The sequence below is a fragment of the Tenrec ecaudatus genome, chromosome 7 (assembly GCF_050624435.1).
Source record: "Tenrec ecaudatus isolate mTenEca1 chromosome 7, mTenEca1.hap1, whole genome shotgun sequence".
In the NCBI taxonomy this organism is placed as follows: domain Eukaryota; kingdom Metazoa; phylum Chordata; class Mammalia; order Afrosoricida; family Tenrecidae; genus Tenrec; species Tenrec ecaudatus.
Window position 1 is genome coordinate 16,820,605 of NC_134536.1, and position 22,253 is coordinate 16,842,857.

Genomic DNA, 22,253 nt, shown 5'->3' on the forward strand with positions numbered 1-22,253 from the left:
TGCAATCAATGGCAAGAAACAACATGTGTAGGAACCACTGAGTGGAAAAACCAATGTGTTCTCTAAACTTTCCCCCAAAACACAAAAAGGAAGTAAACAGTAAACATCAAAAGTGATGTATGTTAATGCCTCTGGCCAGTAGCTTAGGCACATTAGTACACAGCTCCTGGGCCCAGGAGCTTGTAAATCAGGATAAACGGGAGGTAGTTAGGAGGATTGCCTCAGGGGAGGTAAAGAGGTCCCAGTAATGAAGTCATTGTTCAGTGACATGTGCCCAGATTTCAGGGGGATCTGCCACCCCAACACACACACACACACACACACACGCACACACAGAAACAGCTACACCTCCTGAGATGATCCTTAACGGGGCCTTAAGTACTTTTTATCCTTCAATCCAACAAGAGGATTTTTAAAGCATCGAGCATGGTCACCCACATCTTCCTATAAAGATGTCACTAAACGGGTGGGGAGGCGCGCTGGTTCATCCACACCCGGACTGGGCATCAGATCCAAATTACAATCGTCACACCAAGTCGCACTTCTGGCGACTGTAGTGGCCCAGAATCAGGTGGCTCTGGGCCCATGGGGACTGAAGCCTGTGAAGACGCAATATTCCTAGGGTCCCGAGGCTCAGCACCACCTCCACAGAAAAGAGTCCTGGGAATTCGAGCTTCTGCCTCTGACCACATCCTCTAAGAACTTCTAACAACTACTCCACTATTTGTTTATCCAACCGGGTCCAAAGACAACCAACTCAACCAGACGGTGGACGCTGACTTGTTTGCACAACCTGTCATTCCTTCTAGGACGGGCGTCGTCGCCCCGCGCGCTCTCTGCACCAGGAAGGCGGCGTCTGCTCCCAGCCGCTGCCGCAGGAGGGCTGGGTACCAACCTGGCCGCTCGGGCACAGCTGGCATCAGAGCCAGGGCGCGGCAGCGGGCCCGAGGGCGGCCCCAGCCCACCGCGCGCTTTCTACACGCGCAGAAAGGATGGGGGTGGGGTGGATGGGTGGGCTACACTGACCCGCCGCCCCCCATTGGTCTCGGGCTCGGTCGCCCCCACCGGAAGAGTGCGCAGACCCGCTGGGTGGTGTGCAGGGCGGATTTCAAGACTGCGGATGGCGCAGCCGCCTCCCCGGAGACCCGCGACAAAGATGCAAGCCCCCAGCCGCGCGCACGGGGGCTCCGATCCCGCCCCGCGCCCCAGAGGATCCTCGAAAGGGGCCGGTCGGGCCGGGAAGTTGGGGCGGGCGGGACTCCGGGAACCCCCGGTTCCGGCCCCGGGCAGGTGGCGCGCGCCGGTACCTTTGTGGCCGGGTCGGCGTCCGGCTCCCCGGGCGCGCCGGGCGCCTCCTCCGCCGACGAGCCGCCGACGCTGGGCTCGGGCTGGGCCAGGGGCGCGCTCGCCGCCTCCGGCGGCTCCGGGCTGCGCTGCTCGCTGGAGCTGCCGGCGCCCATGGCTTCCCGGCGCTTCTCTCGCTGCCGCCGCCGCCGGTGTCTTCCCCCTTCGGAGCGCAGGGACGGGCAAGAAGCCGACTGCACCGGCGAGGTCCCGCGCGCGCCTGGCAATGCCGCCGGCCTCCTCGCAGACGCCGCGACCGGGAATGGAGGAGACGCGCTCCCGGCAAACTCCTTAAAGAAAAAAAAAAAAAGCCACCTCGTTGCCTCCTCCCCGCCCCTTGTTTTTCCCTCGCCTCATCACATGAGCACAGCCCCAGACACGCCTTGCAGCAACCTCCCCCCCCCCCCCCGCCCCACCCCCGGCGGCAGGCGACACGCGCCAGCCCGGGTCCCGAACCCTCCCGGCGCCTCTCGCTCCGAAAAGGGGGCCGGGGCTGGGGGGAGGGGGCGAGCGAAAGGGGCGGTGTGGGGGTGCTGAGCCGAGGGCGAGCAGAAGCCCCCCGGACACATGGATTGGCTGGGGTGTATGAGATGATTGATAACCCCAGGCAGGCGCTCCTGCTGCAGCTGACTCTCGGGCGGCTCGCACGCGAACCCCAACCCCCCCTTTGCTTTCCTGCAGATCCTGTTTGGCTCCGAACCTGCGTCTCAGCCTCCGAGGTGGCCCGAAAGAGGCCGGCGCTCCCGGGCTGCCCCCATCCCACCCCACCCCCACCCCACCCCCACCGGCCCGAACTGTGCGCGCAGAGGTTAGCGCAGGAGGACCCGCGCTCGGGACCCAGTGATGTCAGCGCTAGCCCTCCGCCAGGCCGGCCACCCAGCTGGGGCGGGGGATGAGGCTGTTACCGGAAATGTGCCTATTTGAGCGCCGGGTGCTGGGGGTCACCATCCTGGCCACTCAGGTCTCCAGTGATGCTGAGAATTATCTCAGGGCCCTGGTTTTCCATCCGTATTTATCAGCAGATGGAAGCTTCCAAGTCTACCCGGTTAAGTGGCGCGCCTCGTTCCCCTTCATGAATACGTGAACAAACTAACAGGCCATCAAACACTTGAACTAAATGACAGCTCTGGCCGGATTGTTTGGCACACACGCCTGAAGGTTGTTGAGGCTGCAGGACGAAAATCATCCAGTCTTTCCTGGCAAGTGTCCCTTGCGTCTAGTGACTTTGAACTCAGAGCTGTCTTACATACATACAGCAGAACAATACTCTGCCCTGTCTCCCGTAGCGACAGCCACTGTGTCAGCCCATCTCCTTGAGGATCTTCCTCTTGTTTGACGACCACCCCTTTGTCCACCATGGCTGTGCCTCCAACGGATTCATTGGTTCTTCTGGCAGTCCGTCGCACTTTCGACATCTCTCACCAGCACTCTGATTCAACCACACCAATTCTCCGCGGGTCGTTATTCCTTATCCCGCTGTCCCGGGCGTCTGCAGAGATTGAAAATGCTGTGGCTTACGTTAAGCACGCCTTAGTTTACACAAATAGTTGGAATTACTCATTAAAAATGACGAATCTTTAGGAATTCTAGTGGCGATGTCCCATAAGCATTGGACTTAGACTAAAGCAAAGTTGGTGGTTCAAAGCCACCAGCCATTCCTTGGGAGAAAGATGAGGCTGTCTGCTCCTGTAAAGTTTTTTTTTTAATTAACTTTTTTATTGTGAATCGAGTGTGGAGGTGTTTACATTTCCTGCCAAAGACTCTACATTCAGTAGTTTAAACCACAAATCAAGCCCTTCTAGTCACTATAATGATTTAGAGCCTCAGAAACCGTGTATAATGCCCTTATGAGTTGGAATCAATTCTATGGCAGTGGGAAGTGGTTTAGGTTTAGAGTTACAGACACTAGAGAGATACAAGATGGCCCAGTGGTTACACATTGCGCTGCTTACCTCCAGGTCAGAAGTTCGAAACCACTGGCTGCACCAAGGAAGAAGGAGGAGGCTTTCTACTCTGGTCAAGAGTTACAGAATTGGAAGCTCAGGGGGGCAGTTCTACCCTGTCCTTTAAGGCGATTATGAGTTGGAATCAGTTCGGTAAGGTACTAAATAAATATCCCACTGTCAACTGAGTGTGGCTGGAGTAGACAGAAGTAAGCAATATTTTTTTAAAAAGACAAACTCACTGCCATCGAGTTGATGCCAACTCACAGCCACTCTGCAGGGCCGAGTGGAACTGCTCCTGAGTTTCCCAGGCTGTAACTCTTTACAGGAGTAGCCCCGTCTTTCTCCCAAGCAATATCTAAGCCCTGGAATATTGTGTGCCTAATTAATTGCCTGAATGACAGTAGCATTTTGGAAATCATAGAGGCATTGCCCAGCATAAGTTTTCTGAATTTATTATTAAGATTTGAAGACGTGCACACAGCCTAGCTGCTCAGAAACTTACCCCTTAAGAAGCAGCACATTGACGGAGGGGAGAAAATAAGCTGATGCCAAGGGCTCAAGTAGAAAGAAAAATGTATTGAAAAGGATGATGGCAACATATGAACAAATGTGCTTGACACATGGATGGATGGATGGATGGATCGTAATAAGCACTGCAAGAGCCCTCAGTAAAATTATCATTAAAAAATAAAGCAGTATATTTGCAAAATGCTTGCTTTATAAGCATTTCACCCATTTTGAGTTAAATGTTGACGACTTCAGAGACATGAGTGTGCTTGTTCTGTACCAGGCACTGTTCAAGCAGTTTGCATCCATAAACACATTCAACCGTTGCAGCAACCCTGGGAAGCCCACTGAGAGCCCGGTGGTACGATGGTTTGAAGCGCCAGGTGAGTCTCCACTAGCTGCTCCACCAGAGAAAGATATGGCAGTCTGCGTCCGGAAGTTCTGCTCTGCGCTTTCAGGTTATGGTAAGTGGGAACCGACTGGATGGTAGCAGGCTTGCTTGTTTAACACCGATCTTATTTTCAGTTGGCCAGCAGCAGGATGCCTGGGTGACACTGTTGGTTAAGCTTGGCCATCTTTGTCTGCACTTGACAGGTCTAAGGAGCAGCTCTACTCTACACACAAGGGGTCGCCATGAGTGGGAAGTGGCTCAAAGACACCTGGTTTGGGTTTTATTTGGTTGGTGGTGATGTTACCAGTGTTGTAGTTTTCCCCCAAAAAAGCGGGGGTGGGGGAAGGAAGCTCAGAAGCAAGTCGCATGCTCAGAGCATCACAGCTGTCAGACAGCAGAGCAGGGTCCGTGGGGGCTCTGGCTTCGAAGCTGACACTTAGCCATCACTCTGCACTGGGAAGCTTTCAAGCACGCTCTCTGTCCTCGGGGATGCTCTTGAGTAGGAGCTTAGGATGGCAGGAACTGAAAACGCTGCCAAAGTCGATTTGAGGATAATGAACGTCAGGCTCATTTGAAAATGTATCGGAAAGTAGTACAACACTATCAAAATGTCTCTCTGCTGTGAGATAACATTGATTCCGTTCGTGGGAAAGTCCTAAGACGGTTTTGCCTAGCTGCGAGTCTTAAAACGCTCAGAAAGTAGTACAAGGCCATGAAAGATTTCAAGCTCCCGCTAGTACGGCCCACTCGTGGAACAAGGCGTTCCTGGCTGGAGCCTGCACAGATTAGAAAGTAGCTGCTTGCTTGATGACATGTTTCAGGCCATGAAGACACTCATCTTCCTGCTTTCATGAAAGTAAAAGGTATTTATAAGAAATGTTTACATTCTAATACTCCCTGTGCCATCTACAGCAGCTCCTTGGTTAAGGGACTACTTATTTATTAATCATTTCATTGGGGGCTCGTACAAATCTTTATCACAATCCATAAATCCATCCATTGTGTCAAGCACATTTGTACATTTGTTGCCATCATCCTTCTCAAAACATTTGCTTTCTACTTGAGCCCTTGGTGTCAGCTCCTCATTTTCCCCCTCCTTCCCAGTTCTCTCCTTCCTCACGAACCCTTTACAAATTATTAGTTTTGTCATATCTTACACTGTCCGACGTCTCCCTTCACCCACTTGTCTGTTGTCTGTCCCCCTTAGGGAGGAAGTTATATGTAGATCCTCGTAATCAGTTCCCCCTTTCTACCCTACCCTCCCTCCACCCTCCCAGGATCACCACTCACACCACTGGTTCTGAAGGGATCATCCACCCTGGGTTTCCTGTGTTTCCAGTTCCTATCTGTACCAGTGTACATCCTCTGGTCTCACCAGATTTGTAAGGTAGAATTGGGATCATGATAGTGGGGGGAGGAAGCATTTAGGAGCTAGAAGAAAGTTGTATGTTTCATTGTTGCTACACTACACCCTGACTGGCTCTTCTCCCCGCAACCCTTCTGTGAGGGGATGTCCAGTTGCCTACAGATGGGTCTTGAGTCCCCAATCTGCACTCCCCCTCATTCACATTGATATGATCTTTTTGTTCTTTGATGCCTGATACCTGATCCGTTCTACACCTCGTGATCGCACAGGCTGGTGTGCTTCTTCCATGTGGGCTCTGTTGCTTCTGAGCTAGATGGCCGCTTGTTTACCTTCAAGCGGTTAAGGGAATATTTAGAACAACAGACTTTTAAATAGATTCTCACAAGTAGACATGGTGGCCTTTGAGTTCTTCAGTGACTCGGGAGTTATGCTTATTATTTTTGTTAAAAACAAAACTAAAAATCATGACTATGTTATTTATTAAGGAGCCCTGGTGGGGTAGTGGCTACACGTTGGCTGCTAACCGTAAGATCAGTTCAAAGTCACCAGCCCACTTCAGGAGAGAAAGATAGGCTTTCAACTCCTGTGGAGAGTTATCGCCTCAGACACAACCCCAGCAGTTCCACCCTGTCCACTAGGGTCACGGTGAGTTGGTATCGACTCAATGGTAGTGAATTTGTTGAGTTTGATATTATTTATAATCTGTAACACTAAGATGCCCAGCCTTCTGGATACTACAGGACACTGGGATACTTCAGACCCCTCCAAAGTTCGTTCGTTCATTCATTCATTCATTCTTCCAACACAGTCAGTCAAAATTCATGGTGACCTCAAAGTCATGGAGTAAAGTTGCCCATAATCTGTGTAGAGCAGATGGCTAAGACTGTCTTCCATAGTGTAGCTGGATGGATTCGATCCATCAACCTTTAAGTCTACGAGAGAAGCACAAATTGTTAGAGCCATCCATGGGCCTTGCACCACATTTATGCGGTGCCCAGCATAGATCGGGTTATCGTCCATGCAGTGCAATCTGCCTCTTGCCCCAGGGAACGAAACACTGCCTGATCCTACACCATCCCCAGGGTCCGTTGTGGACCAGACTGCTTTGTGCCATGAGGCTTCCAATGGCTGGCATTCAGGGGTAGATTGCCAGACCTTTCTTCCTTCCCAGTCCATCCCAGTCTGAATGGACGCTCCAAGGAAACCTGTTTGGCCTCACAGGAAGCCACATGAGGCGCACTGACCAGGAATCAAACCCAGGTCTCCCGCATGGAGGGCGAAATCTCTACCACTAAGCAGCCAGTGCCCTCAAAGCCAGTTACCAAGGAGTTCTTTCCTAGGCACAGGGGCTGCCTCCAGAATTTCGGGGGCTGAGGCTGGTGGCACAGAGGAGGGAGCAGCTTTGGCCATCTGGCTCCCATTTCACTACCAGAGGCGCTCAGTGCCCCCGTCTTTCTCTTTCCTCCAAACAGCCAGGCGCAGGTGTCCCTGCCCGGCCTCTCCCAGGGGACAGCTGGCGGCACCGTCCGTTTTCCTGAGGGGGTTAATGCTCAAAAAAACAGCTCGAGGTGTCTCGAAAACAAACACAAGCTGCCAGTCTAGCCGGCTGGACTTGTCTTTCTCAGACCAACGTCTGTCTCAAGAAACACAGGTCACATGTGACACGGAAAATCTTAGCTGGGCATCTTGACTCCCCACCAAACCATCTTCAAATCTACCACCCGAAAAACACACAGCTCTGAAAGATTTACCACTGTGCAAATCCACCCTCGCCCCACTTATAGAGCAGTGAAGCTGCAAGGATTGAAATGGAATTTAGAAGCCTTTTAACCTACAGACAGATACCTGGCCTAGCGCAGAGCCTCCAGGCAAGTCCACTTAGATCAGATGAGCAACTCTCATCCTTGAAATATAACTTTTCACTTTTGTTTTCCCTTTAAAAAAAAGCCTACTCTTTCTGGACCAGTTATTGCCCCCAAGACATGCAATCGTTCAAGAATCCAATTCTCTTGCATTTGCTAGTGATAAAACTCGATACAAGAGTGGCCCATTTTTTCCGGGGCTTGTGTAACTAATTACCCCAGTGGCTTTCTACCTTCCTCATGCTGGGACCCTTTCACACAGTTCCTCATGTGTGGTGACCCCAACCATAACATTCTTTTCACTGCTATTTCATCACTGTACTTTTGCTACTGTGAATTGGGTGACTCCTGTGAGAGGGTCATTTGACCCCCAAAGGGGTCATGACCCACAGGTTGAAAACTGCTTAATTATCCCAAAACTCATATGGAAACGAGTATAAAAGTTCAATTTACAAATGAAGTTCAATGGCCAACTCCCCCCCCCATATATATACAATACTGCCCTCAGTTCAAAGAAGACGGATGTATTCATAGGCTGTATATAGTCTTTAGTAGAATCCTCTACATATATACTTTCAGAAAAAAAATCTGTTTTGGAAGTATAGCCAGAATGCACCTTTGACACAAGAACTTTACCTAGCATGTAATCAGGAAAGACCAGTCCCTGGAAATGGGCATCACACGTGGTAAAGTAGAGGGTCAGGGAGGAGAGGATGCTCCTCAGTGAGAGGAACAGAGTCGCTGCATCAGTGGCGATGACTGTGGGGATGGCCCAGGGCTGGGAGTGTTTTCTTCTGTCGTAGATGGGTCCACAGGCAATGGACCCAACAATACCTCAGAGCAATACAAGCATCCTCCTAACCCTTTAAAAGGAATTTATTGCGGTGAACAAGCGGCCATCTAGCTCAGAAGCAAAAGAGCCCACATGGAAGAAGCACACCGGCCAGTGCGATCACAAGGTGCCAAGGGACCAGGTATAAGGCATCATGCAAAAAAAACAACAACGATATAAGTGTGTGTATGTATGTGTATATATGTATATATGTATATGTATATATATATACCATATTAAATGAAGGGGGAAGTGCAGAGTGGAGACCCAAGGCCCAAGTGTCGGCCAATGGAGATCCCCTCATAGAGGCGTTTAGGAGAGGAGATGGGTTAATTAGGGTGCGAGGTAGTACCGATGAAGAACACAGCTTTCCCCCAGATCCTGGATGCTTCCTCCCCCCAACTACCATGATCCGAATTCTACCTTGCAGGGCTGGATAGGACAGAGGCTGTACACTGGTACATATGAGGGCTGGAGGTACAGGGAATCCAGGGTGGATGATACCTTCAGGACCAAGGGTGTGAGGGACGATGCTGGGAGAGTGGAGGGTGAGTGGGTTGGAAAGGGGGAACTGATTACAAGGATCCACATGTGACCTCTTCCCTGGGAGAGGGACAGCAGAGAAGGGGGGAAGGGAGACTCCGGATAGGGCAAGATATGACAAAATAACGAGGTATAAATTACCAAGGGTACATGAGGGAGGGGGGAGCGGGGAGGGAGGGGAAAAAAAAGAGGACCTGATGCAAGGGGCTTAAGTGGAGAGCAAATGCCTTGAGAATGATTGGGGCAGGGAATGTATGGATGTGCTTTATACAATTGATGTATGTATATGTATGGATTGTGATAAGAATTGTATGAGCCCTGATAAATTGTTAAAATTTAAAAAAAGGAATTTATTGCTGTGAGTTTAAATATAAAGCAAATGATTTGCAGACCCGTTGCGTTTCTGAGATTTAAGATTGTGACTTGAATTCAAGATTTCTCACAAGCGACCACCCAAAGGAGGTGAATGGATTCTTTTGTTGGCATCTCCCCAGGCACTGTGCAATCTTCTCTAGACCGCAACTATTCACAAAGAAATACTAAGTCAGCCTGGCTGCCACCCACACCCTGCTGTGCTCAAGCTGTGTCTAGATAAACATAAACAGAGGCATATGGAATGCAGTCAACAGACAAACAGCATAGTTTTGACTGCATGTTTCTCAAGAGTCGATTGGCTTTCCACCCACTTAGCGTTACAGCTCACTGCCATCACTTCGGCTCTGTTGTAGTTACCTAGTCTGTTGTCAACTTGAGACGGTTAAGAGTGAATGGGGTGGAGTTTAGCCTGTCAATCAGGTCACAGCTTGATGACCTCATTTGGAGGCGCTGAGGAGATAAATAGCTTGCTGGAGAAGGGACACTCACTCACTCCAGCAAGACATTCCTGTTGACAAGCTACATGGAGCTATGCTGGTGGCAGCCTGAGCCTTGGAGCTGGAGGAGCCACGTGGAGACCCACACCAGCACGAAGATGCTTCTACTGCCACTGGACCCACAAGACTTTCCACCCACTGGCCTGTGATCTTCCTGCATTTAGCATTATTGCATGTGTTGCATGACTCCCGAGAGAAATTCACAGACTGGTATCGGACATATGGGCTAATATCAGACTTGCAGGCTTGATCTGGACTGTGCTAGGATGTTTCCTTAATGTACAATTGCTCTTTGACATAAAGTTCTCATTTACACACATACGAGTGTCTCTGGATTTGTTTCTCTAGTCAACCTGGACTAATGCACTGACTTACAGTGACCTTAGGACGGAGTAGAACTGCTCCTTTGGGTTTCTGAGGCTGTAAATCTTCTGGTAGCAAAAACCTCATTTTACTTCTGCAGAGCTGCTGGTGGGTTTGAACTGCTGACCTTTAGGTAAATCTGCTGCATAAGACTTCTTTAAAGTGTTGAAGAGCAAGGATGCCACTTTGAGGACTCAGGTGCACTTGATTCCAGCATAGTATTTCCAGTTGTCTCCCATGCATGTGGCAAGTGGACATTGGGTAAGGAAGACTGAAGAAGAATCAATGGCTTTGAATTATGGTGAAGAATACTGAAAGTACCATAGAATGCTAACCCACAAATCCATCTTGGAAAGAGAATGCTCCTTGGAAGCAAGGGTGGTGAGACTGTCTCGCATCCTGTGGACATGTTGTCAGGAGAGACCAGTCCCAGGAGAAGGACATCATGGTAAAGTGGAGGGACAGCAAAATGAAGAAGAAGAAGACTCTCAAAGAGAGTTGACAACAATAAGCTTAAGAGTTGACAAAAATAAACATAAGAGTAGAAAGTCCAGTTTTTCTCCCATGAAGCCGCTGGTGGTTTCAAACTGCTGACCTTTTGGTTCACAGACCAGTGCATAACCACTAGGCCACCACAGCATCCACTGTTGCTCAGAGCCTTCTGCAAATAATGTGCTCAGAATTTAAGCTCCAATATTGGAGGTACTGAGTCCATGCTAATGGCGGTGGAATCATCCAGAAAAGGGAGGAGTGACTATGGCACACCCTGAAGATGGCAGTCAAGGTCACAAAGTTCTACATGTGGAAATTGTTGAATTGGCGAAGGTTTTTTTTTATGTGTGTCTGTCCTCACTGCCATTAAAAGCAAAAACAAATAATTACAAAATAGAGGGGAAAGTGAGATGACAAAAAGGACTGTCCGCAATCACTGATCATGCATGTCTTTAGCACACTGGGTTTTTTGAAAGAAGAAGCCAACATTTTCAACTTTAAACAGTCACCAAGATTTTGCCCAGGTTTCACTCAGTGCAAGTTTGCAAGAACTCCTTCTCCCCCCACAAAAAAAATAAATAATCAAAAAAACCTCCTTTTCCTTAGGCTCCTGGTAACCACCACTACTCCCTAATTTCTATGTGTCTGCTTATCTAGCTGATATAAGTGAGATCAGGCAGTATTTGTCCTTTTGACCAAGAAAATGCATCAGGACTTTTGTCTTCGGGGCTGAGAAATAATATTTCAAGGTGTGTGATGTATGCGTTGTGCATAGGGTCTCTACCGGTCAGAACCGGCTCGATGGCACTAACAACCGAGATGTGCTTGAACTGAAATTCTGAGCACTCAGTTTGCAGAAGGCCACCAACAACAGTGAAAGCCCCAAGCCCATTGGCGAAACACCGGGTGAATTAAGTCTCTATTGAATTCCTTAGACCTTTAACTGGGAAAGTGAACAGTCTGGCCCTCGAGCAGCGTGCATTAGAAGCAGATGCCCTCCTCCTCTTGCCAGCCCAATAGGGGCAGGCTCCTTGAGTGGCTTGCCTGAGTGGGTATTTGAGGGGGATATGCCCTGATTGCCTTGGTTAAGGGTGGGGGTGGGGGCCTGGACCAGTCTTGTAAGCCCTTTGGCCTTGCATAGCGTACATATCCCAATCCTGGTCCCGGTCCCATTTCTCTGGTCCCATCTGCGGCTGTGGTATATGGATGTGCCACCAATCCTGCTTCCGTTGTTGTTTCTTTGGTCTTCGCCACATCCCACTAAGCCATCCATTCTCTGTCAACTCTTGGGCTCATGACTGCCTGCTAAGGAGCTCCCTCACCCAGATGGTCTTTCTTTTTCTTATCTTTGTCCTCCTTAAACCAAGAAGCCCAAACTCACAGTCAAGGAGTCAATAGTGACTCGGAGTTACTCTATCGGACAGGGTAGAACTGCCCCGTGTAGGTTGTCCATGAGCCAGCTCTGTTGGGTTTCTGAAATGGTTTGTGCCTCTGTTCTTGCTTCACAATGCTGAAAGAGCTCATAAAGAATTCATGCAGCAGAAGCACTCTTGTAAATCCAAGTGACTTCCTTTTGTCAGGAAAAGGGAAGTTTCAAGTATTCACAGGAAATCCCAGGCGCCAAAAGCAGGAAATCCCAAAAGAACTCTCTGAGAGAGAGGCCTGAGAGGGAGCTCGGTCCTAGGCTGGGGGCTGCGTGTGTGCGCGCCCCCTGCCCTCCGACCTGCAGGAGCACACAGAATGAAGAGAAAAGTCAAAGAGGCTTACCTTCCTGTGGCAGGCTCTTATCTCTCCCCACCCCCACTCCAGCTGGGGAGGCATGGCTGGAGATATTAGCCAACCTCATTGGCTGAGTTTAAGCGCACCTGCGTGATGTCATGTGGCTGGCTGTCGTCTGTGCACCCAAGTGGACCTCCCACCTGGACCTAGGGGGCTTGTGTCTGAGCCGGCTCAGTTTGGATTTTTCCATAGGTGTCAAATGAATGAGCTCGATTTCTTTCCACCCCCTTTGTTGTGGCCCTGTGCAGGCACTGGGGAGACAAGCCACCGTAAGGCCCTATTCTGGCTACCTAACAGGTTAGCTGATTGGCAGGGGGTTAGGTTATTTGTTTTCATTTTTTTAAAAGAACCCATTGAAAAGACAAATGCTTGATCTGAAGAACGGTTGAATTGTACACAAAGGAGAGGGATTCTTTTTTTTTTTTTTAATTGACCTCCTGCCATGGAGTTCTAATGGCAGAGTGGTTACTCATTGGGCTGCTAACCTCAAGGTCAGCAGTTTGAAACCTCCAGCTCCTCCTCTGGAGAAAGCCAGGGCTTTCTACTCCTGTAAAGAGTTACCATCTCAGAAACCCACAGGGGCAGTTCTACTCTGTCCTATAGGGTCACTATGAGTCTGCATTGCCTTGATGGCAGTCAGTTTGGCTTGGGTGTAGACCTCCAGCTCTTCTCAGAGGATCTCTGGTGACTCCTTGCATTCCTAGGGACTAATTAATGGCTATGGAGCCTGGGCCATGCAGTGGTCTGACATTGGACTGCGATCGGCATGGTTGGCAGTTCAAAGCCCTCAGAAGCTCCAGTGGAGAAGGACTGGGCTTTCTACTCTTGTAAACAGTCACAAAAAACCCACTAGGAGGTCACTATGCGTCAGGATTGACTAGATAGCAGCGAGAAAGCTCACGGCTCTTCGCTGCTCTGTTTTCAACCCTTCTTGTCACTCCCTGAAAGTACAGTGCCAGCAGGCAGGGTCGCTGCGAGATGAAACAGAACAAAAGATAGGAAATCCATCGTGGAGCTCAGTGCATTTCTCTTTCTTTCTGCACAACGGGTTACGTTAAAAAGACTGCAACACCCCCAGCAGCTTTCTCTACTGAATCAACAGAAACTTTGAAGCGTGAAGTTACTTGGGTGTGACGTGTTCAATATTGTGGCGCTCTAAGGAACTCTCTGGAAGAGATTCCGAGAGAAATAATTCAGTTGCATTTTCTTTGGGAGATTCGAGACCGTGATCTCAGAGGGTCAAAGCATGGGGTGTTGTGTGTGCGTGCACGTGTTTCCTGGGTAAAGGATAACCAATATGTGTTTGCATTGTCAAACCTTCTAAGCAAAACTTTGCAGCACATTCACGACGGAGATGTGAAAGGAAGGTGACCATTCCATGGGATTTTTAAAAAATAGGGTTTTATGGAGGTGTGATTGACAAAAGGAACTGCATACATAGCAAATGTAAAAATGGGTGAGCTTGGGCTGGTTTGAATGGTTAACACCTGTGTTGGTCCGGGTAGACTAGAGACACAAATTCATAGAGACACTCATATGTGTATAGGAAAGAGGTGTATATACAAGAGGAATTGAATGTTGAGAAAACACCCCAGCCCAGTCCAGATCAAGTCCATAAGTCCGATGTTAGTGCATATGTCCGATAACAGTCTATAAAGTCCTCTTCTAACAAATCACATGCAATGACGCCAAGTACAGACCGATCACAGACCAGTGGGTAGAAAGTCTTTGGATCCAGTGGCATTGTAAGCATCTCAGCACTGGCAGGGCTCTCCATGTGGCTTCTGCAGCACCCAGGGCTGCATCAGGGTAGGTCCATTTGGCTTCTCCTCAGGGATGTCTTGCAGGGAGTCTGCCTTCTCTGTGGAGAGTCTCCAAGGAAGCGAACAGAGAGAGACAGTGTCTTCTGCCTCCAAGGAGGAAATCCCAGATTTCCCAGAATTCTCAGGAGAAGGCCGTGCCTGTACAGAAGCCTCACTGGCTATGACCCGATTGACAGACTAGTCTCCACCCTTTCACCCTTAATCCTCTCAAGTCCCAAATTGACACCAGATTATGTAGCTACCCCAATGCCCTTAGCTATTAACTGAAAGGTTGGAGGCCTTGGTGCCTCAGAAGAAAGGCCTGCTGATCTACCTCTGAAAAGCAGTCACTGGAAACCATGCGGAGGACAGTTCTACTGTGACACACTTGGGGTTGCCATGAGTCAGAATGGAGCCGGGATGTGTAATCGGAGCACCAAGTTAGCGGGAAGCTACTGATGACAGTGACAGCAGGGGTCCCGCCTGGATTAAACCTCTACAGAATTCTTTCTGGCCATTGATTAACCCGTGACGTGAATGGTTTTGCTCTCCAGCAGAGCCCACTAGAAAGAGAATGACTGCTTAGCCAGCCCTGAGAGGACAGCCTCCCTTAGGGGCTTGCCTGCGTTTGTCCTTGACGGAGATGGTTCTGCTAGGGTCACAGATGCTAAGACATGAGTCATGCCTAAAGCGAAGCGATCGTGGTTCCATTCTCGTTTCCATGGTCCTGCCGCACCGGTGATGTGTTCCATCTGCACCAGTCATGTTTCCCTGACACTCTGCCTTATTTTCCCATGTCCCATTTAAGCCTCCAATCCTCTATAAACTCTTGGACGCCATTGTGACCGCGTGCTAATCATCCCCCCAATATGGACGATGTCCCTTTGTCTTGTGTACTCACTGACATCAAGTAGATTCGCCGCCGGGTGACCCTGAGGACTGAGTGGCACTGCCTCTGTGTGCTTCAGAGACTGTGACTCTTTACAGGAGCTGAAACTCTCATTTCTCTCCTGAGGAGCAGCTGGTGGTTTAGAACTGGTAACCTTGTGCTTAGTGGCCCAACACAACCCACTATGCCCTCAGGGCGCCTGTTGAAGCCCAGTCCTGTGTCAGATTGAGTGAATGCTCTCTTTAAGTTATGTTTGCGACTTGGGGTCTCTTTCGTTCCCTACAACAGAGGGCAACTTTTAACAAAATGCTTCCTGAAAACTATCCCCACCGCCAAGGTAATGAGCATATCTTCGTCTTTTTTTTTTTAATGTCTGAAACCATTTTATTGGGAGCTAATACAGATGATATCCCACAGTTCAATCACATCAAGCAGTACTGTACAATTGCTACCACAATCCTTTTCAAAACATTCTTTTCTTTCTTAAACTCATTGACATAAGCTCCCTTTGACCCCCTCTCACCCACTGTATCCCCCAGGAATCCTTCTTCTACCTACTGTCTCTGTAGGTTTATCGGTTCTGGGTTGATCATAGCTTTCAAACCCCAAAGTCTCCCTGCATCCCTGTGCGCCCTCTCCTACCTGCCCCTGCTCCCACCTGCCTCCCCAGGCAGCTGATTTGCTTTCTGTCCTTTATCTTCAGGTCGAATATTCCCAAATTTTGTATAAACAAGCATCTAGTATTCACTTTCTTTTATCTGGCTTCTTCTATTTATTTCTTAATTATTTTGAGGTTCATCTGTGTTGCTCTATTTATCCATAGTTCTAGGTGCCTGACACATGGTGCTATCTCAAGTCAAAAATCGACTTGACCCGCCCAACAACAGCTGTTACCTTCATCTTTTTCTCTCTCTTCAATGCTTGTTCTATATAATCTATAATGGACACGTCTTATCCTTTTTTATGTAATGAAAATATCTAGGCATTCAAGGCTGCGTAATGTGTGTATAGGGCATGTACAAACCTCTATGACCTCTGTACACACATGTTACCTGATGGGACCAGGTCATCGTGCTTGGAAAAGCAGAGAGCCAGTGAAAATGAGGAAGGCTGTCAATGAGATGGTTTGGAACCGTGGCTGCCAAATTGGATTCAAGCATAGCAATGATTGGGGGTGTGTTTTGCAGGCCAGGCAGTGTTTCCTTCTGTTATACACAATTACCATGAATTAGAACTGGCTGAAAGGTACCTAACAACAAACAACAACATGGAAATCCAGAGACGGCTGTGAATCAGCTGGAGCTTGTGAATTAGCTGGAAAGGAAGACAATATATTAAGTCTGTGTCCTTATGTGTCCCTATGTGTCTAGTTACCTTATGTGTCCTTATCGGAGTAGATGAGGGTTTAAGGGGTCGTGACCCCCAGGTTGAGAACCGCTGCTATAGTATAATATGACAGCCTAGCACACAGTCTTCACACTATAGGGTGGTGCGTTATACTAAGTATAAGATAGTTTTGTAAGAAATGAAACAAAACAAGAGACCGTAAGCCTTGAGCCGTGGTTCTCAAACTTGGCTGTACACTGGCATGCCCAGGAGTTTTGATAAGTATTGCTTTATGCAGAAGGAGTCTTGGAGGGGCAGGGCTAAGGGAGTTTGGAGGCTGGGGGAGAAAGCCCTGTGAAGAGTACAGTCTAGGAAACCCTGTTATGTGGGGTTGCTGCTGAGACTTGACAATGGATTTCTTGGCATCTAACAGCAAATGTCTGCATCCCAATCCCACTGGTTCTGGTTCTGATGTCATTGGTCTGGGTTGGAGCCGGGATATGGTGGTGTAAACAGTTCCCCAGGCGATTCTAACCTGCAGTTGTGGTTGAGAACCACTGTCCTCCCCATTGAGATGGAACTGAGTTTATGATGTAGCCTGGCTTGTCTCTTGAGCTTCCCCCAGTGGGGATTAGCAGTGAACTAGGCAGGGAAAAGGAGAAAAGCCATTTCCTCTGAGCACGGTTTTTAATGCTATCACCGTTAATGTATATTAACGGGGATCACCGTTAATGTATATTCAACCTGGTCCTTCCAAGGAACTTGGCCCACCTGGAAGGGATCCAAAGTAGGGTCGCAATGCATAATGAACTTTGATTTACAGTTGTGTTAGGCCAGGTTGACCAGAGAAACAAATCCAGAGACACTCATATATGTGTAACAGAGAGCTCTATATCAAGAACTAGTTTTATATCAGGAAAACATCCAGCTCAGTTCAGATCAAGTCCTTAAGTCCGATACGAGTCCATGAAGCCCTCTTCAGACTCATGCAGTCTCATGCAATGGTACAGAATGCAGGAGATCACAGGCTGGTAGGTGCAGAGTCTTGTGGATCCAATGGTGATGGAAGCATCACCAGGCTCTGGCAGGTCTCAGCCGTGTGGCTTGCCAACAGCGAAGTGAAGCAGAGAGGGGGTGGTGCTGATAAATTGTCCAGAGTACTTGAGACCGAGTCGTGCCATCTAAGGAGCACTCTGTATGCACTCCTTCCCAGGTAGGCTTGTGTGGCCTTCTGGCCGTCCACAGTACTTTCAATATTCTTCGCCAACACCACAATTCAAACGCATGATTCCTCTTCAGTCTTCCTTACTCACATGCAACTTTCACATGCATTTATGAGGCGGCTGAAATTCCATGGCTTTGGTCAGATGCAACTTAGTTCTCAGAGGGACATCTTTGCTTTTTAATAACTTAAAGGAATCTTGTACAGGGGAATTTGATCTTGCATGGTTTGATCTCTTGACTGGTCCTTCCATGAGCTTTGATTGCGGATCCAAGCAAGATGAAATTCTGAACAACTTCAATCTTTCTCTGTTTATCATGAGGTTACCTATTGGTCCACCTGTGAGGATTTTGGTTTTCTTTATATTGAGTTTGAAATCCATATTGAAGACTGCAAACCTAGATCTTCATCAATAAGTGTTTCAATCCGCCCTCACTTTCAGCAGGCAAGATTGTGTCAGCTGCCTATTGTAAACTACTAATAAACATCCTTCAATCCTGATGGTGTATTCTTCTACATAATAGCCACTTTCTCGGATTATTTGCTCATACAGTTTGAATAAGTATGGTGAGAGGATGCAACCATGATGCACATTGTGGCGGTTACATAATCTCCTATCAACTTTAGCGAAGGGGTGGAGTCTAGCCTGTCAATCAGGTCATAGCCAATCATGCCTCTTTGTGGGCGTGACTTCATCCTTAGGATTCTAGGAACTCATGTCTTCCTCCCTTGAGGCGGGACACACACTCTCTCTGCTTCTTCTTCTTCCTGTTGACCAGCCAGCTGGAGCTGTGCTACTGGCAGCCAAAACCTTGGAGCTGAAAGAGCCACGTGGAGACCCACACCAGCGCTGAGATACTTCCACTGCCACTGGATCCACAGGACTTTCTACCTGCTGGCCTGGATCTTCCTGCATTCAGCATTATTGCATGTGTTGTGTGAGTCTGAAGAGGAATCATAGACTAGTATCGGACATATGGGCTAATATCAGACTTATGGACTTGATCTGAACTGGGCTGGGATGTTTTCTTAATATACAATTAATCTTTGATAGAAAGCTCTTTTTTTATGCATATATGAATGTCCCTGGCTTTATTTCTCTAGTCTAGACTAACACACACAGCTTTCTTGATTTTAAACCAGACAGTTGCCCCTTGTTCTGGGCAAAGGATGATCTTTTGAGCCACGTGCAGGTTCTGTGTAAGCACAATGAAATGTTCTGGAATCCCCATTCTCCTTAGGTTTTCCAACTTAGTCTTCTCATTTTTCCACTCTCCCCAAAATATCCTTTAAAACTGGAGGTCAGCATAGTATTAATAGGTTAGTGTTTTGTTGTGCCAGCAAGCTTGTTAAGGGCAACAATCAGACAAGATAAAATACTGAAACAATAGAGTTCCTGTCTCGGCCCTCTGTGTAAATAAGTACCTTTGACCAGTCGCCTCTCTTGCTCCCATAAAGGAGGTGTAGGCCCACCTACCAGCTGCCCGGCCACTGTTATCTCCAAATTCTCCTGCTTCAAAGGAGCCAGAGCAGCCAAGGAATTCAGCCAGTGGCACAGTAGCTGTGCAGGTCAGCTGAGAGCAACACCGCCCCCTGCAGAACTGTCTGGTAAGGGTACCTCTCCTTTTGGCTTCCCTCTTCCCCAGGTTTTACGGAGGCAGCAGTTTGCAAAACACTGATGGTGAGGTGGTTGCAGGCTGGAGAGGGTGGAGAAGTAGCAGGACAGAGGGAGGAAGGGCCTGGGTGGTTGAAAGTTAATTTCCCCCATCGAGGATCTTGAACAAAATGGAACATGGTTCATATTTTCTGGGGGGGGGGGAAAGTCCAGATCCATCACGTGGCCTATCTTTAATAGCCAGTGTTAGACTGCTAACCCAAAGGCCACATCTTTTCCTATGAAAAGTTTGCTTCTTTCAAGACTATTGCCTCGGGAATGCCGAGAGGCGGTTCCACTCTATCCCGTGGGGTTGCTAAGAGTCGGAATCAACTCGACCGACAGCAGCAGGTTTGGTCTTTGCTGTCTTGTGTCTGAAGGCCCTTGCGTGGTACAAACCGTTTGTGCTCGACTTTGAGGTCAGTTGGTTCAAACACACCCAGCTAAGCTGTGAAGAAAGGTCTGCTTTCATCAGGATTCCAGCCACGGCAAGTTTACAGGGCAGTTCTACTCTGTCACGCATGAGGAATGAATTCCTTAGTAATGGGTGTGGATTTTTGTTTGTTTGTTTGTTTCAATATTTTCGGTTGTGCAGTGAGGCACTCTCCAAGAGGGCCAATTCAGCAAGTTCATAATGATAAAATGCTTTAAAAACCTTGAGTAACCATAAAAAGTTCTCAACACTCATTGTTTTTTGGTGCTGTGAAGCCTGCTCCAATTCATAGTGACCCTATAGAAACACAGCAGAACAAACCAGGCCCAGTCTGGTTCTGGGTCATCCTCATAATCGTTCTTTTGTTAGATGCCAGCATTGCAGCCCCTGTGTGAATCCATCTTGTCGAGGGTCTTCGTGTTTTTCAATGTCCCCTCTACTTTACCAAGCACGATGTCATTTTCCAGGGACTGGTGTCTCCTGATAACATGTCCAAAGTATGTGAGACGAAGTCTCCCCATCCTGGTTTCTAAGGAGCATCTGGTCATACTTCTTCTGAGACAGATTTGTTGGTTCTTTTGGCGGGTTCTTTTCAGGATATTTTTAATACTCTCTGCCATACCAGCATTCAAATCCACCGATTCTTCTCTGGTCTTCTCTATGCCACGCCCAACTTTCACCTGTCTGCGAGGCGATGGAAAATACCATCTGTGGCTTTTCAACACTTGAAATAACACTTGCTTCTCAACACACAGCCTTCACCAATATTGTGGCTGTTCTTGGTTGCTATCGAGTCCGGTCTAGGAACCCTGGTGGTGTATCAGGTTATGCAGTGAGCTGTTAACCACAAGGTCAGCAGTTCAAAACCATCCGTTGCTCCATGGAAGAAAGATGAAGTTTTCTGTTTGCATAAAGTCTCAGAGACCTCTAAGGGCAATTCCGCCCTGTCCTATGGGGTGGGTTGGCTATGAGTCAGAATTGACTCGATGGCAGAATACTTTTTTAGTATTGTGTCTGCTCTAGGTTCAAGGTGACCTCATGTACAAGGGAATGAGCTTTGGCTTGCCCCTGTGCCACCCGTTCAAGGGTCATGTTTGAGTCTGTTGCTGTGGCCATGTGTAGTTTGAAGGCCTGCTGGCCTAGGAGGCTCATCTTTCGGCATCATTGCATTCTGTGGTGATCCCCGAAGGCGTGCCTAGGCTAGTGTTCAGGTGGCAGTGGGAAGTGGATTACTAGTGATTACCATGCCAAGGTTGTGACTGAAGAAAGACTGCCATCGGGAACCCATGTGGCTTCGGTGATAGAAAGGACGCAGGAGTTGGCCTGGTAGAATGTTGCCAGGCCAATGACTTCCTCACTGGAATGTCTTCTTAACCACGTGAGCCTCACAGGACGGGGCACATAGGCATCAAACCAAGGCTCCGTCTGAGGAACCCTGATGGCACAGTGGGTTGTGCGCTGGGCTGCCAGCAGAGGCGACCAGTGCACATTCACTCGCTGCTCCCTGGAGAGAGATAAGGCTTTCTACCTCCGTAAAGATGTAGAGTCATGCCTTTCCGTCCAGCAGCAGCCATCAGGTAAGCCAAGGTGGGTGCTTACAAGTACATCCAGGAGCTGTGGAGGAAGAAGCAGTTGAACATGATGCACTTTCTCCTGCAGGTCTGCTGTTGGCAGTACCGCCCACTCTCCTGCGTTGACCAGACAAGGTGCACAGACTGGGCTACCAGGCCAAGCAAGGTTATGTCATCTATCGGATTCAAGTCCGCCGCGGTGGCCACAAACGCCCAGTGCCCAAGGGTGCACCTATGGCAAACTTGTCCATCGTGGTGTTAACTACCTGAAGTTTGCTCAGCCTTCAATCGGTTGCCAAGGAGCGAGTTGGACGCCACTGTGGAGGCCTGGGAGTTCTGAATTGAATTGGTGAAGCTTCCACATACACATTTTTCGAAGTTCTCATCGATCCGTAAAGCTATTAGAAGAAATCCTGACACCCAGTGGATCAGTAAGCCAGTCCACAAGCACAGAGAGATGCGGGACTGATGTTTGCGGGCCATAAGAGCCGGTGCCAAGGAAAGACCCACAGCTCCAGGCCACGATCGGTGGTTCCCGCTGCGCTGCTTGGAGAAGGGCGACACTCTGCTGCTCCACCATGGCCTCTAATCTGCGTCCTGTCTGTCAAACCCATGCCAAAGAAACCGCTGAGGAGAGTGAAAAATCAAAACAGGTTTATAGTCTCAGAAACCCAAAAGGGGCAGTTCTCCCTGCCCAGTAGAGTTGCTGCGAGTCAGAATGGTCTCAATGGTAGTGAGTTTGGTTTTTGATTTTGTTTGTTTGCTTTTTTGGTTTTGTGGAAACAAATCATGGGAAAGTTCATTATCATAAATCTGATCAAGGCCAGGGGCAAACAGCAGAACATACCATCAATTGCTTGTATGAGGGGTAACCCCTCCAGAAAAAATAAAAAAGATTATTTTTTTCAAAATTTTGTATTTAACTTTCTTTTTTCCCCTTACAAAAACACTACCTGGTCCTGCTTCATCATGTCCAATATGCGATTCCATTCTTGGAAACATTTTTCCAAACTCATCTGTTTGGATGGCTGATAGCACCTCCCTTGGTTTTTCTTCACC

General features: G+C 48.5%; 1 protein-coding gene and 1 pseudogene across 1 annotated transcript in view; one reads left to right on the plus strand and one right to left on the minus strand.

Annotated features, from left to right (window-relative positions):
• The window catches only part of AKAP12 (A-kinase anchoring protein 12), a 104,316-nt gene extending 102,709 nt beyond the window's left edge, over positions 1-1,607 (minus strand). Inside the window, exon 1 of the mRNA XM_075554376.1 lies at positions 1,308-1,607. Coding sequence (XP_075410491.1) covers positions 1,308-1,460 — 153 coding nt within the window. The 5' untranslated portion in view covers positions 1,461-1,607. The remainder of the gene's footprint in view (positions 1-1,307) is intronic.
• Positions 1,459-21,895, plus strand: LOC142453154 (uncharacterized; annotated as a pseudogene).
• The last annotated feature ends 358 nt before the right edge of the window (positions 21,896-22,253 follow it).